Below are 19593 nucleotides of genomic sequence, written 5' to 3' on the forward strand. Positions count from 1 at the left end.
GCACCTTGGATGGCCTGGCCTGCCAGGTCATGGGGCCTGGCCTCTGCCTTCTCTCCTCAATGACCTTTGCTGGCTGGCCCCATCCCACCTGAACTGGGTCTGACAGAACTGCCCCGGGTGTCCCCAGGACAACCCATGGTGCTGGGTAGGTGGCAGCTGCTTCCAAAGAGCACAAACTGCTTCCTGCTGCCCCCTCCCCATTGCTGCGCTCAGCCAGCACCAGCACAGACCGGACAGCCTGGGGACACTAACTGTGCACTGGCCCCATGCAGTGGCCCAGGGGTGCTGCAGCGCTGGTTCCTAACCCTGGTTACCAAGAGCTGCCCATCAAGGGAAGGACAAGACAGGGAGCAGCAGTTCCCAGAATCTGGGAGGCAGGTGACAGTATGAAGCTGTGGCAGTGAGGGGAGGGACCTGACTCTTGATGACCCGGGTGTCATCCCCACCCTACCCCCCACATATACACTTTCTTCCTATGCTGTGAATCCTGACTGTGCCCCCATTGGCCAGCACGCCCCCCCCCAACCCCCGCCCAAGCCAGAAGGAGGAAGCCTGGGAGCAGCCTGTGCAGGCTGCCCTCAGGGCACAGAGCAGGTGGGAGAGGGCGATGGTAACAATGTGTGTTGTTTGATAATTAAAGCCTAATATGACTGTTTCAAAACAGAAATAAAGCAGTAACAAGGAAAGGCTAGAGTGGGGGGGGGGGGTACTTGTGACCCACCCTGTAGCTCAGGTTGGGCTGGAGCTCAGGCTTTTCCTGGGAGGGTGCCCTGGGCCTGTGCAACCCCTGTGTGGGTGCTGTGTTGAGATCTGGGGTGGGTGCGGGACTGATGGGGACCAGGCACCCACAGGCCCAAGGAGAGGGTGCAGGGCTGAGCAGTGCGATTCTGGCTCCGACTCCCGAGGTCAGTGCAGACACACCATCCCCGACAAGATGGCCCTCATTCCAGCCGCCACCCAAACTTTAGGGGTTCCAGGCCACTGGTGCTTCTGAGCAACTGGAGACTAATTTCAGGGGTTCTCACCACCTCTTGTGGTTCAGTTGCTAGAATGACTTGGAAACTCAGAAAAGCACCATAGTTTTACCATAAAAGATAGAAATCAGGAGTAGCCCAAAGAGGGGACCCACAGGGCGAGGTCTGGGAGGGCCCCCCACGAGGAGCCTCTGTGCCCACAGGTGCCACACTCCTGCCACCCCCACGCGTGTCACCAACCCAGAAGCTCCTGCGGGTTTCCGATGTTTGGAGTTCTTACTGGGGTATACTATGTGGGCGCACTCAAATCACTGGTCATGTGCTTGAACTCAATCTCCCAGTCTCCTCTCCTCCCTGGAGGTCAAGAGGTCGGCCTGAAATCACCTGGCTCAAAGTCCCAGCCCTCTGAACCCCTGGATGGCCTTTCTGGCCTGATGGGCCCTCATCCTAAAGCTATTTAGGGGGATGCTGGGACCCACCTCATTAGCATAAACTCAGGTGCAGTCTGAGGGGTTGGAGGCTGCCTCCCAGGAGCTGGGGACACTGGGGAGGGAGACAGGCTAAGCTCTTTGTTACACAGCAGCTCCCAGCCACCCCTCAAGGGCCCAAGGAAACTCCCAAATGACCTCTGAGAGCTGCCCTGAGAGCCTCACAGGGACTGGAGGGTCCCTGCTTCCCTGATGGCCCGTGCACCCAGAGCTTGAAACATGGTCAGGAGAGAAGCCCAGACTTTCAAGATGTCTTAGTGGGAGATGCCTTGCAGTGAGTTCTCGCAGGGGCGTTGGCTTCGCCAGTGCAACAACAGAGCAAGTATTTCCAGGCCGCCATTGCCCGAAGGTCACACATTCATTCCCATGACTCCATATGTTTGGATTTTAGATCGCATTCTTCTGAGTAAATGTCACTCGGAGGATTTAGCTTCCTAGTTATTCCGATTTTCAGCTTCAGGAAGTAAACTCTTGATTTATGTAGATACTTACGGGCTGAGATAAAGTCATCTCTGTGAGTAATCTGTGTGGATATCGTCGCCGCAGCTGACGTTGTGTGGCTGACCCTCTGTGAAACTGAAGAAATCACTTAGGGGGAAAGTTTGCTCTTGTTTACAGGAGCAGGCTGAGGACAGACGGAACCGACTTCTGGTACCTTCCTTCCCCACAGAGCCAGTGTATGCTGGGTGAGATTCCTAACTTTTCAGTGCCTCTACTTTCCCATAAAATAGAATTAATAACACTTGCTCCTACTGCAGTGAAATAATGTCTGGGGTTGGTTTTAAACTACTTAAAGGGGGGGGAAAAGGAGGGAAAACAGAAGAAATAAAATTGGCAAAATGTTAATAATTTTACAGCTGACTGATGGGTACACGGAGGTTCATTAGTCTCTTCTCTCTACTTTTGTGTATGTGAAAACATCCAAAATAAAAAGCTTAGGAAAAAATGATAACACCTGCCCTGTGTACTGCAGGGGAAGGCCCTGAAGCGGCGGCACCCTGTCCTCAGAGCACCTCTGGGCCCTTGGAGAAGGACGCCACATAAATACGAGCTGGAGCTGTTACTCTGTGGCCCTCAAATTGTTGCATCACACCTCAGTGTTGTTGACAAGGAGACAGAAAATAGATTAGGACCCACGGGAAGGATGGCTGTGAAAGAGGGAGATAAAACTTCCAGAGCCCCGGGTGCTACCCAGAGGAGCTGATCTCCATCGCACAAACTGGAGAGGCCCATCTGGGCAAGCTGGTGATGTCGGAAATAAATCTGCAATATATCAAAAATAAGTTGCTGGGCAGCTGACAATTTTATTCTGAAGTTCTATGTGTGTAATATTTCCAGTCTCCTAAATGGCAAATCATACATTTTTATTTATAAATCACTGGCTTCCAGATGAGCACACTGAATAAAAAATAAGCTGCCACAGAAGCCGGTTCATTTCTGCCAACCTGACACCCAGGAACAGGGTGATTTAATGAGTCTGGGGAATCGGTGAGCCAGTGGGAGAAGCAAATGCACCGAAGAGGTTGTGCCGATCACAGCGTGACTTCTGTATTGTGGCAAGAGCAGTGGAGTTATATATAAAGACACGGCATTGAACCATGTGCTGTGAAAGTAACCAACAACCTCGTCCCTACCTGAAAGACATACATTTGCGAAGACACATTGTTGGCTTCCTATGAACCCCTGAGCTTTCTATGCTAGTGTAAAGAGACTTAGCTAAAGGCTAGTAATAGATCTGCTGTAAAAAACTCAGAAAGGATCAGACTGCCTCATTGTTACATGGACATCATGCCTCCGAGTTCCCGATGCGTGTTCGTCTCATAGACGGCGGCACTGGCTGTGGGCGGCGAGCACGAGATTTCATCCCCCCGAACCTGCGCGATGGGATCCACAACTCACGATAACTACGAAAAAAGGCGATGTGGATCTTGCTGAGAGTGAAGAAAAACAGTGCCTCAAATTATTTTGAAGCTCAAGGACTCCCTGGTTTTCCTAAGACAGAACCAATGTGAATGCAGAGAAGTCTTCGGTAATTCAGAGCATCTGGTGGTAGAAACAAGACAGGAGCAGAAGCTCATCTTTTTGTTAGCAAACCTTTTGGTTAAGGGATGAGCAGATGTTGTAAATAAGGCTTACGGGGAACCTTTGAGTAAGTGAGAAATGCTTTCAAAAAGAAAAATCTGGCCCTGGCCAGGTAGCTCCGTTGGTTAGAATGTTGTTCCGATACACCAAGGTTGTGGGTTCGACTTCTGCTCAGGGCACATACAGGGATCAGCCAATGAGTGTGTAACTAAGTGGAACAACTCATCAATGTTTCTCTCTCTCTAAAATCAATAAATAAAAATTTAAAAAGAAAGTCTTGATATCTTTATGCATAATTACCAAAACCTAAGCTAATTGTAAATGATTCCATCTCATTATTAAACAGGCTTCTAACAACCCTTATTAGGCAAGAGTTTACATTCCTTGTTCACAGTGAAAGTGGGAAAAGGAGACACCCCGTGCTGGGATGAGGGCTGTGACCTTGTCTTTATGGCACAGTGGGGCTGCAGTGAGCCTTGAACTTGTCCATTTTTTTCCCTTTAAAATGACCCAGATTCCTCCTGGCCCTAGAATTCATAAGCACGTTGTTTCCTGGTAACAAATTTATTCTCTAACCTTTCCACTGATCCTGATTAACAGTGGCCTGTAACAAAGGTTCTTACATTTGTAGACAAATCTATGCGGACTCAGCAAAACAGAAATGCTGTCCAGTCCGACAGGCAGCGAGAGAGGAGGTCACACAGCCACGGAGAAGGCTGCTTGCTGACTGAGCTCACAGGTCCAGCCCGGGCTTTGTTCTCTCTCCCTTTGAAAATATGCTGCAGAAGATGAAACTCTGTCCTCTGATGTCTCAAAAGATGGTAAACATTCACTTTGGGAAGATTAAGAAAATAGCCAGGAATGAGGAGACAAGAAAAAAAAGAAAAATTTCAGCCTGATGCTCCTTTTTGTAGTGACTCTGCTGTCCCCAGTGCAGAGGGGCGGTGTGTCAGCTCTGCCCCCTCTCCCTTGGGCTTCCTTCTTCAGCCCCTCAGGTGAGGCCACAGCAGAACTGAGTCCGCAAAGGTCCTTGCGGCCAGCTGATGGGCAAGGATGTGACAGAGGGGCCCGCAGCCCAACCACCGATTTCCCCTCCTAGTCCCTTTCCATCTCCCCCCCCCCCCCACTCCTCAGTCGGGCAGTGGGTAGAGCCCCACCAGGTGGGAGTGTCCCAGCCCGAGGTGGGGAGGCCTGAGAGGGCAAGAGGGCAACTTTCCTAAGGCCACACTGACTGCTATGGGCAGATAGGAAGCAGGACCACAGGACCTGAAAGCACATTTTCTGTGGCTGATCCTCAGCTTGTGATTGTCACCATCCCTCCAGAAGAACCACAGGGTGAGCGGCTGACCTGGACACGGGCTCCCGGGGTCGTCCATGGAGGCCGTGGCCACCCACAGTAGGGAAGGAGGGAAAGGGGCAGGCAATACGTGAAGCATGCCTGCTCTCCCGATGGCCTCAGTGCGCCGTCACGGGGGTCTAAATAGAGATGGGAAGGGGCACTGTCTTGTCAGTGTCCTCTAGGGAAACAACCGATCGGAAGAAGACATGTATGTGTATTTGTATAGACACATATTTATAGAGATCTGTATGTATATCTATCACATCTATCTATCTATCTCTGGGGAGATTGATTGTAAAGAATTGGCTCAAGGCATTGTGGGTGCTGGCAAGTCTGAAATGTGCAGGCCAGGTCAGCAGGCAGAAAATCCTGGTAAGAGGTGAGGTTGCCATGGTCTGCTGGTAGAATTCCACAGCGGATCTCAGTCTGTTTTCTTGTCAGGCCTTCACCTGATTGGATGAGGCCCACCCACATTACAGAGGGTAATCTGCTTTACTCAAAGTCTACTGATTTACATGTTAATCGCATCTAAGAAATACCTTCACCACAGTGTGTAGATTTGTGCTTAACAACACGACTGGCCCTGACTGGTGTAGTTCAGTAGATTGGGCTTTGTCCTGCAAAGCAAAAGGTCACCCGTTCGATTTCCAGTCAGGGCACATGCCTGGGTTGCCAGCCAGGTCCCCGGTGGGGGCCATGTGAGAGGCAACCACACATTGATGTTTCTCTCCCTCTCTTTCTCCCTCCCTTCCCCTCTCTCTAAATAAATAAAAAAAATAAATAAAATCTTAAATTTTTTTTAAAAAGTAGGTGATTTAAAAAAAGAAGAAAACACATAAATACAGTTTAAAAAGAAAACAATACAACTGGACACTCTAGCTCAACCAGGTTAACACAACCCTGACCATCCCGGTTCGTAGCTCAGGAAACATCACCTGCCCTCGCACAGCTGGGGCTGCCCAGGGCCAGCTGCACGCACTTTTGTCACTTCACGGTCTGGCTTATCGCGCTTCCTTCAACCTGTCTGAGCCGGCCAGCAGCCTCCCGAGAAGTGGGAAGCGCTGGCATCTGGCTCCGTCAGTCCGGACCCCCAGCCTGCTTTCGTTGTGCGGTTGCGCGTCTCCATCGCGACTCGCTGCATCCTGTCGCTGGCTATCGTGTTTCAATGGTTCACTGACCTAGTGAAGAAATTCTCTCTCTTTACACCCATCAGAATCTTTATTCAGCCTTAAAAGGGAGGGGAATTCTAACCCATGCACAACATGGATGAACCCCGAGGACAGCATGCCAAGTAAAATAAGCCGGTCACAGAAGGACAGACGCGGCGTGATTCCCCTCAGAGGAGGCGCCTGGAGACAGAGAGCAGAACTGTGACAACCCGGGCCTGGGGGAGAGGGAGGGCGGGGGAGGGCCTGCTCCCCGGGCGCTCGGCCTGCTCGGTGGGGGAGCTCCGCAGCCGGCCGCGCGGCGCTGTGAGCGCGCTCAAGGTCGCTGAGCTGTGAGCTTAGGAGCGGTCCCCGCGGCGAACTTCATGACACGCGTATTTTACCGCAGCTGTGTCACGTAGCTTCCCAATGTCCGGGGATTTTTCCCAGTTATCTTTCTGCTCTTCATTTGTAGTTCAGTCCCATTGCGGGTGGGAGGACAGGCCCTGTATGACTTAGATCCTTTCAATTCGCTGACGCTGGCTGGCTGGCTCTGTCCCGCTGTGGGTTATCACATTTCAACGGTTCACCAGCCTCATCAAGAAGTGTTCTCTTTGAAGAACTGGCTTTTAGCAAATGACAGATTCCCGTCATTTGGAGAATTCTTGGAGCGTACACTTTATTACAACATTTGAACAGTCCCTGGCTGCAGTGCGAGAGGCCCTGGAAGACCATACACAAACTGAATTCCAATCAGAAGAAAAGGCAGGCGAGTGGGCACTGACCGTGTAGCACCAGGTACGGGTACAGGATCTCACACCTTGTCAGGTCTCCATTACGAATAATAAGCAAGGGAGAGACGTCAGTGAGGGAAAGAAAACTCTAAGAAGAGGCCCTGTGACTTTACTAATGAAGAATCAGTTTGATGAACTTCACTCTTCTCTGCGGTTAAACTCTAACCAGCTGCTGCTCTCAAAGTGTGGTCCAGGGACAGAGGGCCCCCGAGACCCACTCAGGGAGTCTGCGTGGTCAACATCATTTTTGGACTAATACTAAGATGTCACTTGCCTTTCTCACGGTGGCATCTGCAACGCTGGCACAGATGCAGCGATGGGTGAAACCGCAGGCTCCTCTGCACAGATGGATCGAGGCCGTGACACCGAATTCTGCTGCTCGTCACTGTGTTCTCCACGACCAGCGCTCGCTGTGAAAAAGGGCAGTTGCCATAAGAACGTCCTTGTCAAAGCAGAATTTATTAATCTTTTTAAGTCTTTGACTACTGAGCATGCAACTTTTCAATGCTCTGTGCACAACAATGGGCAGGACTCATGGCGTGCTCTGCAGCCCCAGGTCCCGCGGCTGCCGGACGGAGCAGCCCCGGTGTGACTGAGTTGGCCTAGGTGTTGTTTTTCATGGAACACTTTTTTTTTTTTTACCCGAAAGAACAATGGACAAACTTCTGGTTATTCAGACTTGGGGATTTGGCAGGTATTTTCCTAAAAATGAACAAGTTTGTCACTTCAAAGAAACCAACACACAGTATTTGCTTTCAGTGACCCAATTTGAACTTTCAAGTGAAAACTAGGATTCTGGAGAACTTGTACCTGTTGCTGAACCTGATCACGGCCTAATACTTAAAGCCTTCTCTGACGAGGCAGGTGGTGACATGACAACTGTGGTTTTTTACTGTCTAGTGAAACGTGCCAACGTTTGGAATATCTGCATAACGTGGCAGATTAATATTTTCCAAATGGCCAAATGGCCCCGTTACAAAGTCATGTGTGGACAACAGAGCTATCTAAAGTGCTAGCAAAGACCAGGGGGTCTCAGTCTAACAGCACGTAATGTCACTGCTATGGTGTCACAGTTCACACTGCAACGAACCTTCAAGACACATCCACATGTCAGTTTGGGCGGAGGATGTACACAAACGCCCCTCCGTCTTCCTACTCCACTTCTCAGCAAGGCCAAATTTCTTCACAACAGACTGAACACAGACACAGATGCGAGAACCCAGCTGTCTGCCAGTAAGCTAGACATTAAACAGATTCCCCAAAATGTGAAACAAGGCCACTATCCTCACCAATTTTTTTGAAAATAATTATTTCTCATGAAATGTGTTATTTATGCCCTGGCCGGTTTGGCTCAGTTGGCTGGAGTGTTGTCCCATAAACTGAAAGACTGAGCATTCGATTCCCAGTCAGGGCACATGCCTGGGCCGCGGGTTCAGTCCCTAGGTTGCGTACGAGAGGCAAATGATCAATGTTTCTCTCCCTCTCATTCTCCCTTCCTTCCCCTCTCTCTAAAACCAATAAGCATGTCCTTGGGTGAGGATAAAAAACAAAAAGTTATTTGTATTGCCATAGAACAATATGGAATAGGTTTCTTAATGTAATTTTAAATAAATTAATATAGATCTTTAAAAACAATTTTGCCCTGCCTAGGGTGGCTCAGTGGATCAAGTGCTGGCCTGTGAACTGGAGGGTAACCGGTTCGACTCCCAGTCAGGGCACATGCCTGGGTTGTGGGCCAGGTCCCCAGTCAGTGGCATGCAAGAGGCAACCACACATTGATGTTTCTCTCCTTCTCTTTCTCCATCCTTCCCCTCTGTGTAAAAATAAATAGATATAATCTTTAAAAACCACTTCCCAGTTTTAATGTGTAACACTGTATGCTTTTGTCGACCCAAAGCCAGCTGTGAAATGTGACATGGCAGTCTCTGGAGAGTCAGGGTGGGGCAAAGGGCTCAGGTCGACTGCTGGGGGGAAATTTAAGTTTAAACTTCACAATTCTTCATATTTAGGAAATTCCTCACTTTATAAGTTTCATCTGAGCATTTCAGACGGTAGGAGGGGCAAGAAAACAGCTAAGGAAAACGAACCTGGTGGTGGAGAGACGGCCACCCCCTCATGCCCCCCGGGGTCCTCCCACTCAGAGCCAGTTTGGCACAACTTGCAAGCTCCTCCCAGTACTCCTGCCCATAGCTGCGTCTGCTCTTCATGGTGCTCTTTGACCTGATGGTAACATCTCAGCAGCTCCCGCATTCAATGAGCAAGTTCAGTGAGCTATCTGCCACATGCTGGTTACATGTATGAGACTCACGAGCCTGTCTTTGGGCTACATGATTTCCTGGTGCTGAGCCCCAAATCTGGCTGTGGCTGCCGTTCCCCGGCTGCATGTTGCTGCAGTACCTCCGTTGAAAGTGCAGCCAGTGGGGCCGTGTCTCCCACCCCAGTCTTGTTCAGGGACTTCACCGCAGACACTGGTCTCTTGAGAAACTGGAGGTTTGGCAATGAAGACTTGTGGGCCGCCTTCACCCTGGCCTGGTTCTTCACAGGCTCTTCTCAGCTGGGACACCTACTGTGCGCACTGGGTATTTTCTAGCAGCAGCCTCGTTTCCTCCTCTGCATAATCCTGAGATGTACCATTGTTCCCACTGAAGATGGAGGACACTGGACCCCAGGGAGGGGGACCGGCCCCATTCGACTTCATGTGGTAGGTGGCAAGGACAGACTTCCCATCCAGGACTTTGGAACGAAAGCCCAGGGCTCTTTTGATGACATCCACAATGGTCTCTTTTACACAGAAAAAGGAAATGGGCAGCATGTGAGATGGTCCCCAGCGATCCTCTCCTAGAGTTTATGTCTTTGTGGGATCCCTGCCCTTGAGTGTGGACAGAGCCTGTGGCTTGCTTGTAACCAATAGAATAGGCAAAAGTGATGGAATGTCACTTCTGGGACTACTTCATATAAGACGTAACTTCTGTCTTCCAGTCGGGCTCTAGTCTTTGGTGGCTTTGATGAAGCAAGCTGCCATGTCGTGAACTCTGCTATGGAGAGGTCCCAGTGGCAAGAAACTGAGCATAACCTTCTGTCAAAAGCCAGCAAGGAGCCGAGGCCTTCAGTCCATCTGCCACTGTGCACTGGATTATAAGCTCTGCCAGACAGGGTCCAAGTCTTACTTTTCTTTTACATTAATCTTCAGGGTTGTTCCAACTCCATACAGCCACAGGCAGAATCTGTGTGGCCCCACAGAACTGCGTCTTCCAGCCTGGGACAGGCTCGCTGGCGCCTTAGCAGAGTTCTCTGGGCCTTTCCCTGTGGCTTCTCTCAAAAGTGCTCTGCCCATCTGACTGCCCCACCTATGTGCCCAAATCCCCCACCAAAGAGAGTAGCCAGAATGCTGGTTACATACAAATGTTTTGTGTGTGTGTGTTTTTGTTTTTTTTGTTTTTTTTTTGTTTTTTTGTAAAGAAACCACCTGGTCTGCCATGAGTAGAGGCAAAGGCCACACACCTACCTAATTTTGATTTTTTTTTCCTAAATAGGGCCTCCCAAATGTGTGAGCATCAGAGCCACAAAACCTGGGGGTGATTACTGATGGTGCTTCAAGCCCTTCCTCTTTTTTTCTGGAGATAGCCCTGTGAAAAGAAGGAAAGACAGATCATGAAGGTACAGAGGTGAAGAAGACCAGAACACAGAGGCCAGATCTGATGGTGGGTGGGCAGGGCCTGGGCCAAATCTGCCTGTAACTTACACCACACTCTAGGGTGACTGCATACACCTATGTCTTCCCAGTTCCCAAACCCCTGCTGCCTCCCTTAATGGGAACCAGATGAAAGCTTCAGACCAGGGCAGAGACCAGGGTGAGGTGAGTGAGGACAGGGCCACTTAATGGCTGTGTGTGACCAGTGCAGTCACATAAGCTCCGCTCCTCAGAAGGGCCCCACACTTGGTGGGCATCTCCATTCTGCACTGGGCCCTGCACATTACATAGTGGGTCTGATTCACTGAGTTTTTGGTGTCACCTCCATCTTTCCACCCAGGCCAGTGGCTCACTGGACTCCCCCTCCTCAGGGCCTGATAGTACTCTCTGGAAAATGCGTTTCTGCAACACCATGCAGACTCTGCCTGTGAGTTCATGGGTTTATGCAGCCCTGAAGATTTATGAGGAATGTCTTCCTGGACTGTTTAGGACAGACCGACCCCAGGCACCCTCCAGCCGCACATTCCCATCCTGGCGAGCCTGACGAGGATCCCTTCTCCGAGCTGTGTATCAACTTGGTACAGCAATCCCACCTGGTGGGAATGTTCCTGCAAAAATGGCCAGTCTGACAAACCCTGTGTTTCTGTACTAGGGTAGGTGATGCTTCCCTTGACGCTTTGGAGAGCAATGCTACCGACGGGACCCGTAGGTGTACTGCGACTTTGAACGTCTTTGAAAGTCCACCTTGAAATACAAACCACACTTTCCCTGTCCCCCCAAAGGAGGCCACTTCACCTGCTGATAGGGCCTGCGCGGGTCACCTGGGGTACAGGTATACTGAAGGCAAAGCGCCAGACCAGGGAGGCGTGCCTGCAGCAGTGGCTGGAAACCGCACCCCCGGGACATACAGTGCCCGGGGCCAGGCCGGTCGCTGGGCAGAGACCGCGGCTTCGGGCACACGTGCGCACCCGCTGTGCGGTCCCCGCCCGCGCCCACGGGGAAGACGGCGGCGGCTGCCGCGGGCCTGCACACAAAGGAGGAGCGCGCAAGCCAAGCGGACTCCGAGCCGACACCTGCGCAGCCCGGCCTCCAAAGGTTTTTGAGAGCAGTCGGGGTCCGCCCAGGCCCACCTGCAGCAGGACGCGCGGAGTGGGGTCAGCACCTCTTCCCGCACGGTTCGTCCCACCCAAGCCCGCTCCACAAATCTTTCCCAGCCGCGGGAGAGCAAGCGGAGGGGGCGTGGCGCGCACCCAGGTCACGCCTTCAGCTGTACAGTCAGGAGGCGGGAAGCTCAGCCAGCTGGGGGCGGGGCCTTGCTCGGGCGCGAGGCGGGGGCGGGGCCGGTCCCCCGCCCGCCCCCGCCTTGCTCTCCACCCCCGGAACTCAAGCCACGCCCCGCGCCGCTGTGGCGCAGGGGCGGGGCGGGGCCCGGCCCCGGATGGCCCCGCCCCGTCTCTGAATATTGATGCTGCGCGCGTCGGCGTCGCCCTCCTCCCATTGAGCGAGGCTGTGTCGCGTGGCCCAGCGTCGGCGTGACGGTTGGACGCGGGCGCGGCACTGCGGGTCCCGATTGCTGCAGCCGCTTGTCAGTGTGATGAAGATTGGCACCCAGGTAAGCTGTCACTCAACCGCTCCGCCGCCGCCGCCGCTCCGCCGCCCCGTCCCTATCAATCACGCCGGCCCGCCGGCGCCGCGGCCGCCGCCCCGTCGCCACCGCCTAGGTCTCCGTGGCCCGCCGCCGCCTGGGAGGGCCGAGCTGGACCCGCCGCCCGGGGCAGGGGGCGGGGAGGGGGCGCGAGTGGGGGAGGGGAACCAAGGCCGCGGGGAGGGGCGCTGTCTGCTGGGCAGCCGCGGGGGCGCGCCCAGCTTGTTTCTCAGTGTGGGTTTACGGACGCGGAAATTTCTGGAAGGCTCTGCCGCCGCCGCTGCTGCTGTGCGGGGCCCGCTGTGAGGCGCGCGCTCCTAACCGTCCCTTAAGGAACGCGGCGCGCGCCCCTGCGCGGACGGAGGCGGGGCAGGAGTGGGGGACGCGCGGGCGGGGGCGGGGCCGAGCCAGGGGCGCGCAGGTGGGCGGGGCCGGCGTGAGGGCGCGGGGGCGCGCGGAGGCGGGGTCAGTTTACGAGCCGCCTGGGCCCCGTGGTTCAGCGGCGGTAGGGGTGCTCCGCGGGGTGCTAGGCGGGAAGATGGCGGGTGCGGCTGCTGGAGGGTTGAGCTCCGGCCAACACCCGCGCGCTTCAGGCAGTGGGGGTCTCGCTGGCCGTGCCGGGGTCGGCGAGGTGGAGCGGGGTCCGGTGGAACCCTGGAGGTGTGGACTCAAGGAGCCGGGCTGTGTGCCCCGGGCCAAGGTGCCTGTTTCGGAATTCGTTACGGAGATAGCGCTTATATTCAACAGCCAGTTTGAAATAGTGTGTACAAGTGTCGGACACGGTCAAGCGCTCGCCGGAATTTCACATTCCTTTAGAAAGAAGTGAGTCACTTCAGAAATATTAGGAAAAGTTGAGTCTGCTTTATTTCACACTGATAGCTCTGGAAATGCTCTCTGTTAAGTGGTTCTGCCACACCAGTTAGGTCTCCTTCGTGAGCTGTGACCCCCCAAATATTTCTTACATGCGTTGCTGGCATCGGAATCCGTGGTGAGGGCAGAAGGCAGACAGTTGGTGGGTGTGGGTTCGGGCGGGGGGAGCTGTCCGTAACCAGATGTGCGTTTGTGAGCTAGAGCGCGGCCGTGCAGCCACCCAGGATGTATCTGGCGTCAGGGGTGTAATTTAATAACTTAGAAGGTAAGAGTTAGTTTTCTGTGAAAGCTACTGGTTTTTTTCTTAGGAAGTGAGCACTTTCCACTTTAGGGTAAAGGAAACCCTCAGCTTTAGTTGGGTGTAACTTGTTTTTTTTCCTGACGTATCAAAAAAGGTAATATTTTGCACATTCAATATGTTCACACTATACATCATGTTTTAGTAAATTACATGTTTTACAGTATATTCTAAATATTACAAGGAAGAATTGAAGTGAAATGTAGAAATGTTTGCCGGCAGTTACTGGCGATGCACACACATCTGGTGGATTTGGAAGATGGCAGAGTGACTCACATCTATGTGCCTTTCGTCGCTTTTTCCTTAATTTACTGTGTGGAGAGTGGTACGTGCATCCTCCAGTTACAGTACTCGGTGGAACGCACAGTGTGCCATTGTGTGCTACAGACGGACGTGGTGCTTTTTCTTACGCAGCCGTGGAGGGAGCTGCTTGTTCAGAGGCTTGGAAGTTGGACGTGGGAATGGGTGAACCGAGGTCCAGGACTTGACAGATCAGGTTCTGGGCTTGTGATCTAGGTGCCAGAAGGTAGCATGGTGAATGATGCTGTGTGCAAACCTGTGTTGTTGGTTCCTGTCCTCTATTTACATTTGTCAGTGTAGTGCAACTGTAGAAAAGTACTACCAGAGCAGTAACATTCTAATTATGACTTTCACTTTTGTTGCAAATTGATAAACATTTTGAAACTGTTTAGATGAAAACCCTGAAACTGCTACTGATGCAAACCATTTGCCGTCAGGGGGGTCTTTCCTGTGTTCCATGTGGCCTCCGGGCTCTCCATGAAGATGCTTTAGATCCAGTGGGATTGAGAAGAGAACACAGTATACTGAAATGCAGTTATCAAAATATTGAGCCAAAATGGTGATAAAGTTTCTCGTGTTCCCTTTATTAGCTGAATTAGTAACAGACTGCATGCTGGCTCCAGTAATTAATTCCTTTGCAGTGGTGATAAGCAGAACTGACAATTTCAGATTTTCTGGAGCAACTGTAATGCTTTGTGAAGATTTTAGTGGATTCTCTTGGCGAAAAAGCCCCAGGTACTGCTGAAACCCCAGGATTCAATGTCTAACCTCATAATTGAGTGAGGACTAGATTTCAGCCAGAGGTTATTGCAAATAAAGATGTGATGTTTTTTCTCGGTCAGGTTCACAGACATCAAGTTCAGAACTTCTGCATCAGGAGTCAGATTGCTCTCAGCCCGTCCGTTAGTGGGAATATGTGTGTGTGCCCCTTTCCCCTTCCTCAGATAGTTGTGCCGATGGTAGTGGGGTGAGGAAATGGAAACAGAGCAGATAAGAACTTAGCAGTGTGGGGTTATGGGGTGGGGGTGAGGGCAGCTGCAGGAGCCATGTGGGGGTGCTGTCTTAGACCAGTGATTGTCAGCCTTTTTCGTGTGATGGCGCACATAAACCAAAAAGGACATTTTTTTGCCTATCTGACAAAAGCCAATAGGTATAATTTTGATTCATTCACACTGGGTGGCTTTTCTTATATTGGCTGTTGTCGTGTTTTAATTTGACAGTCCAAGCGAGAAGAGGTCAGTGACCCTGACTAAGTAGTCAGGTACTGCACGTGCTTGAAAAGTGCTTGCAGCTCCCCGGTTGACCACCGCTGTCTGAGATCACTGTGACGATCCCCAGCTGTGATGAGTTACTCTTCTTTCCGTTTTTACTGGCTGTTTAAGAAGACACTATTGGGGAGGAAAAATTGTCCTCTACCCTTCAAGTTCTTCTGGATGGCCTAATAATAATCAAATTAACAGAAGAAAGATTAGTAGGAGAAAAACACAGTAAAGTTTAGTAACATGTATACATTGGAGAGACCCAGGAACGCTGAGTAACTTGCCCAAATGGTGGAAGCTATCATCCTAGGTACCACCGGTCAGCTAGCGACAGACAGCAGATGATGGAGAGTCAGTCAGTTATGGGAGGTTACCAGGCAAAGCTCTGAAAACCTGGGTAAGGTGGTTATGCAGATTTAAGTCCCTGCCTTTTCCTCTGACAGTGTAGGGAGGCCGGGTACAGTGATGGAGATTGCCTTTACAAACCTAATTGTTTTTTAGGAAGGGTAACTTCTGGGTTTTCCGGGCTTCTCCCAGGTCTGCTGTTTCTTAAAATTAATTGGCTGAAAGTAATCAGTATCCCAAAGTGGCATATTTTGGGGCTGTAAACTCTGCTCCGCTTCAACACAGAAAGTGGAAATATAGTGTAGAAGAAGTTCAAACTGGGAAGCAGGCGTTGATTGACATGATCATTTGGTGGGAAGGCCTGGCTGCGAAGGCTGTCAGACGAGCCTGCCGCATCTGCCACGTTGCCCAGCCCACCGGAGTGTGCGCAGAGTAGTGCCAGCCGCCAGCGGCCCCTTGTGTTGGGCGCATGTTGCCCACCCCAACTACCCCACCCCCGCCAGCCAGTCTATTAACTGTTTCTGGGACGTTACCTCGGAGGCCAGGGGACCTGGGAAGGAGACTGAGCAGTTGCTTAACGCTGTGTAGGATTCCCTGTTGGAAAAGTTCAACAGCTTTTTCAAAATCTAGAAAACTGCTGATGTACCAGGTTGAGAGACAGGGCCTGTGTGAGCTAGCTAGCTGACATTTTGGATTCATTGTATTGTCTTGGATCTTTCTCTAAATGATAGGATCAGGTCCAGTTACCAGGCCCTGCCTTCCCTTTCCTTAGGGCAAGCTGCTCAGCGTGGAGTGATGGTACTCCTGTGTTGGGAGGTTGTTTCTGCTCAGGGTGATGTCATCACCCAAAAGGCAGGTGTCTTGCACTCGTCTGGTCCAGTAAAGCCATGTGAGGTGAGGTTGTGGGCATGTTTGCTGGGAATGCTGCTCTTCTTGTTTGCCACCTGTGACTGGCACAGAACGATAGTTTTAGTCAAGTCTCAGAATGGCAGGGAGTGGGCTGACTTGAAGTCCAGGGGTCTGGGGTCCATAAAGATAAGGGAAATTGGAAATCTAGAGGGATTGCTGGGACGACTACAGTGCTGAGCCTTGGGGCCAGTGGAGCTGCAGTTTGGGCCCTGGCAGGATCTGGCTGCCCACCTGGGGTCTTGGCCTTCTGGCTCTGTTGGACTGCAGCTCTGCCGCCTGCTCCAGCACACCGTCAGGTGCATCTTCCCTCCCCACTAACCATTAAAACCCCAGCTCTCCCACCTCTTCTTCCTGTCTCCCAGCACACCACAGGGAGAGTGCGACCGTGACCGAGCTCTCTTTCACTCCACCCTCCTGGGAGCTGCGCCTTGTCCTGTCCCAGGGGAGGGGTGGGCTCCTGCCATCTACACAGCTGCCCCCTTTCAGCGGGGTCTGCAGTGGGGCGGGGTCACTCAGAAGAGACTGTGGATTGGTAGGTACTGTGATTGCAGTTTCCAGAACAGTCTCAATGAGACCTTGTTAATCCGTCAATAAATGTTATATTTTGTCTAAGACATTTTATCAAGGTTTGTACTTTCTGCATTAAAAAATTAGGAATTTTGTATTTCTCTAAATTCAGTTGTGTATTTATATATACTTTTTAAAAAACAAACATTTATTTCAGCAGAATTTGCTGCAGCACAAGTGGAAATGCCCCTGCAACCCTTCGGGGCAGCGGGAAGTAAAGGGCGCTGTTGACACCCAGGGCTGGCGGCGCCTGTGCTGTGTGCTGTGTGTGGAGGCCGTCCTGCGTGGTGTGAGATTTTAGCGGCATTCTTGGTCCGTGCCCATGAGATGCCGGTGAGGCACCAGCCCCGGCTGCAGCATCATAAAGGTCTTCCATTGTTGCCCAGTCTGTCCTGGGAGACAGAATTCACCCCTTGGTTCATCTAGAACAGCCTTTCCCAAAATGTATGGGGTGGAACCAGAGTCTCACGGGACGTGCATACACTTTTATGTATTAATCAGTTGAGCTATTTTGTATTTTTAGTCAGCATCATTATGTGTTTTCATATATTTACATAATCCAGGCACATATGTTTTTCATTTTAAATATTTCAGGTAGCTTCACGATTTTGTGGTGGTTTTTCTGATTGTTTTATATCCACCCCTGATGTTGCAGAGCCTTTTGAGCCTCTGGTTTTTGATAACTTTCTGTGTTTATTTTACCTGCTGGCCCAGCAAGCTTAGTCAGACCCCAGGGGACGTGGGTAGGGTGGTGTCGACGCCCGGCCCACGTCTGAGGTGCAGTCCCCCAGCACAGACAGTGCCCTAGGAAGAAAGACTGTGTGAGGGACCCTTGCCTCAAAGGAGTGGGGCCGACATTTTTCATCAAATGTATTCCTTGACCCTAACACGTGCCTCATGAAAGGGTCGAGCGTCAGCTTTTAATGACTGTCGATGACAGTCAAGGACTTAAAAACAGAGCTGTGGTGTGGATTGAAAGTCTACTACCTGTGACAGGCCGTCTGGCTCAGAATTTCCTGAAACAGGTCCTAACCATTAAAACCCCTGTGCTCAGCATCTGCTGTGTCATTAGTGAACATATGTGGACCTTTGGCTTGGAACCATGTTTTTTGGAAGGTTTTTGTTTTAACAGAATGTAGTATCTATGATTTTATTTGAATATGAAACTTCAAGTGGTACTTCCCCGAACCTTGTTTGAAAAATAAAGTGACTTCTTGGCACACGTTGTCCTCGGAGTGCGTCATGGGGTGAGGGGTGTGAAGGAAGCCAGGCCAGGAGGTAGGGGACAGGTGGATGGCAGCTCACTGAGCTGTAGTGACCAACAGTTCAGTGTCCTGAAAGGTATCTTGGAAAAGACCTCTTTTTTTGAGTGTGCAATTTTGATAGTTTTCTTGGGACTCTTGAGAGCATTCTTTATTAATAATATTTGCAGGTTTAGTTTGGAAAATGATCCATTAAATGTTTTGAGGAAAGATTAGTAACCACAAAGAAACTGGGGATGTAGTTTGCCAGTGTCTCTTGACTCCTGCTGTGTGCCCAGTCCTTTCCTGGCTTCATGGCACCCTTACAGATGGGAACGCTGCAGTGACCCTGGAATTTCCTGCACTTCGGCAGTGGAGCTGGTCAGGCCCGTGAGGTAAAGCAGCTTTGAGATCAGCAGGGGGAATCTGGGGGAATTTGTAACCCTGCTGAGAAGGAAAGCCCTTGCTAGGTGTAGCACCTCCGGAGGAGGGAGCCGCTTTACTGCATCCGGCAAGTCTGTAGATTAAATGAAATATGCAAGACTCATGTCCCCAAAACTGAGCAAATTTTTGATGGGTAAAAGCAAGAACATATCTCTCTGGACAGCTATATTTTAGGCCAGGGTTTGGCGAATGACAGGCCGCTAGCCCAAGTGCAACAAGAGCCATTCACGATAAATTGTAAAGGAAAAAATGTACGACAGAGACAGTATGGGGCCCACAAAGCCTAAAATACTCACCAGCTGGCCTTTACACAAAAGTTTGCTGACCCCACAGTCAGTTCTCAGCTGAAACAAGTCCAGGTCAGTCTGGATAAATGGAATCAAACACAATAAGTCTGTTGGGGAAATATGAGTAATAAAGGGGAAGGTAGGGCGTTGTCCCTTAGTAGGCTGTGTCTTGCTGTGACTGGTATGTACTGACACCTGTGTAAAAATAGGGCCTATGTCGGTAGCTCTTGAATTGTAAGTAGAATCATAGAGGAATCCATGTGAGTGAATGCTAAAAGCTGTGTCTAGAAATCTTTGCTTTTATGACCAGTTCTCATGGCTTCATTGCTCCCTTGTTTTCCCCTTTTGGTGGCGTCTGAGCCCTCAGGAGCTCTGCTTTGCTGGTGAAGTTAGCGTGTAGTTGAACACTTTGTTATGGGTACCACCTTGTCAGAAGCAGTTGTTCTGAGACCCAGATGCTACCCGGAAAGCAAAGAGGGCTCCTTCCTCAGGGGCTCTTCTTTGGGCCACCCTTAGGGCCCGAGGAGCACAGTGTGAATAGGCCGCTGGAGAGCAGGCCCCCGCTGGGCTGAGAGGAACTGGGGGCTGTAGGGCCAGAGGCCAGAGAAAGGGGCTGCACCTCAGTAGGGCTGGGCCAAGGCTGCCTCATTGGTCTTTGGGTTATCAGGACTTCTTTTTTTCTTTCTAAAATCCTCTCTCATACTTTTGTCTTCACATCTCTTTCGAAGGTGAAAATTAAAGTGCAAAGAAAGCATTTGCATATTGTCTCTTTGTAGCTGTATTCTCGATAGGGTGCCATTACCCGAAGTGTACAGACTAGTCAGATAGTATGTTCAAAAACAGCTACGGTAAGATGCTTTGCTAAATCTGATGCTGTCTCCCATTAAAAGGAGGCATCATAACACCACCGTATGA

The 19593-nt window shown here is 51.1% G+C and overlaps 1 protein-coding gene across 6 annotated transcripts in view; it reads left to right on the forward strand.

Moving 5' to 3' along the window:
* Positions 1 to 12010: 12010 nt before the first annotated feature.
* PKNOX1 (PBX/knotted 1 homeobox 1) overlaps positions 12011 to 19593 on the forward strand; it is a 51043-nt gene continuing 43460 nt past the window's right edge. For 4 of the 6 annotated variants that reach the window (XM_053917448.2, XM_053917468.2, XM_053917477.2 and 1 more), the window contains exon 1: positions 12011 to 12125. Coding sequence is in view for 1 of the 6 variants with exons in the window: in XM_053917473.2 (XP_053773448.1) it covers positions 12108 to 12125 (18 nt within the window). In the remaining 5 variants the exon portion in view is untranslated. Of the gene's footprint in view, positions 12126 to 12607; positions 18343 to 19593 lie in introns of those variants that run through there. The other 2 variants (XM_045196189.3, XM_045196197.3) reach the window with 2 other exon arrangements.

The sequence above is a fragment of the Desmodus rotundus genome, chromosome 2 (genome assembly GCF_022682495.2).
Source record: "Desmodus rotundus isolate HL8 chromosome 2, HLdesRot8A.1, whole genome shotgun sequence".
Taxonomy (NCBI): Eukaryota; Metazoa; Chordata; class Mammalia; order Chiroptera; family Phyllostomidae; genus Desmodus; species Desmodus rotundus.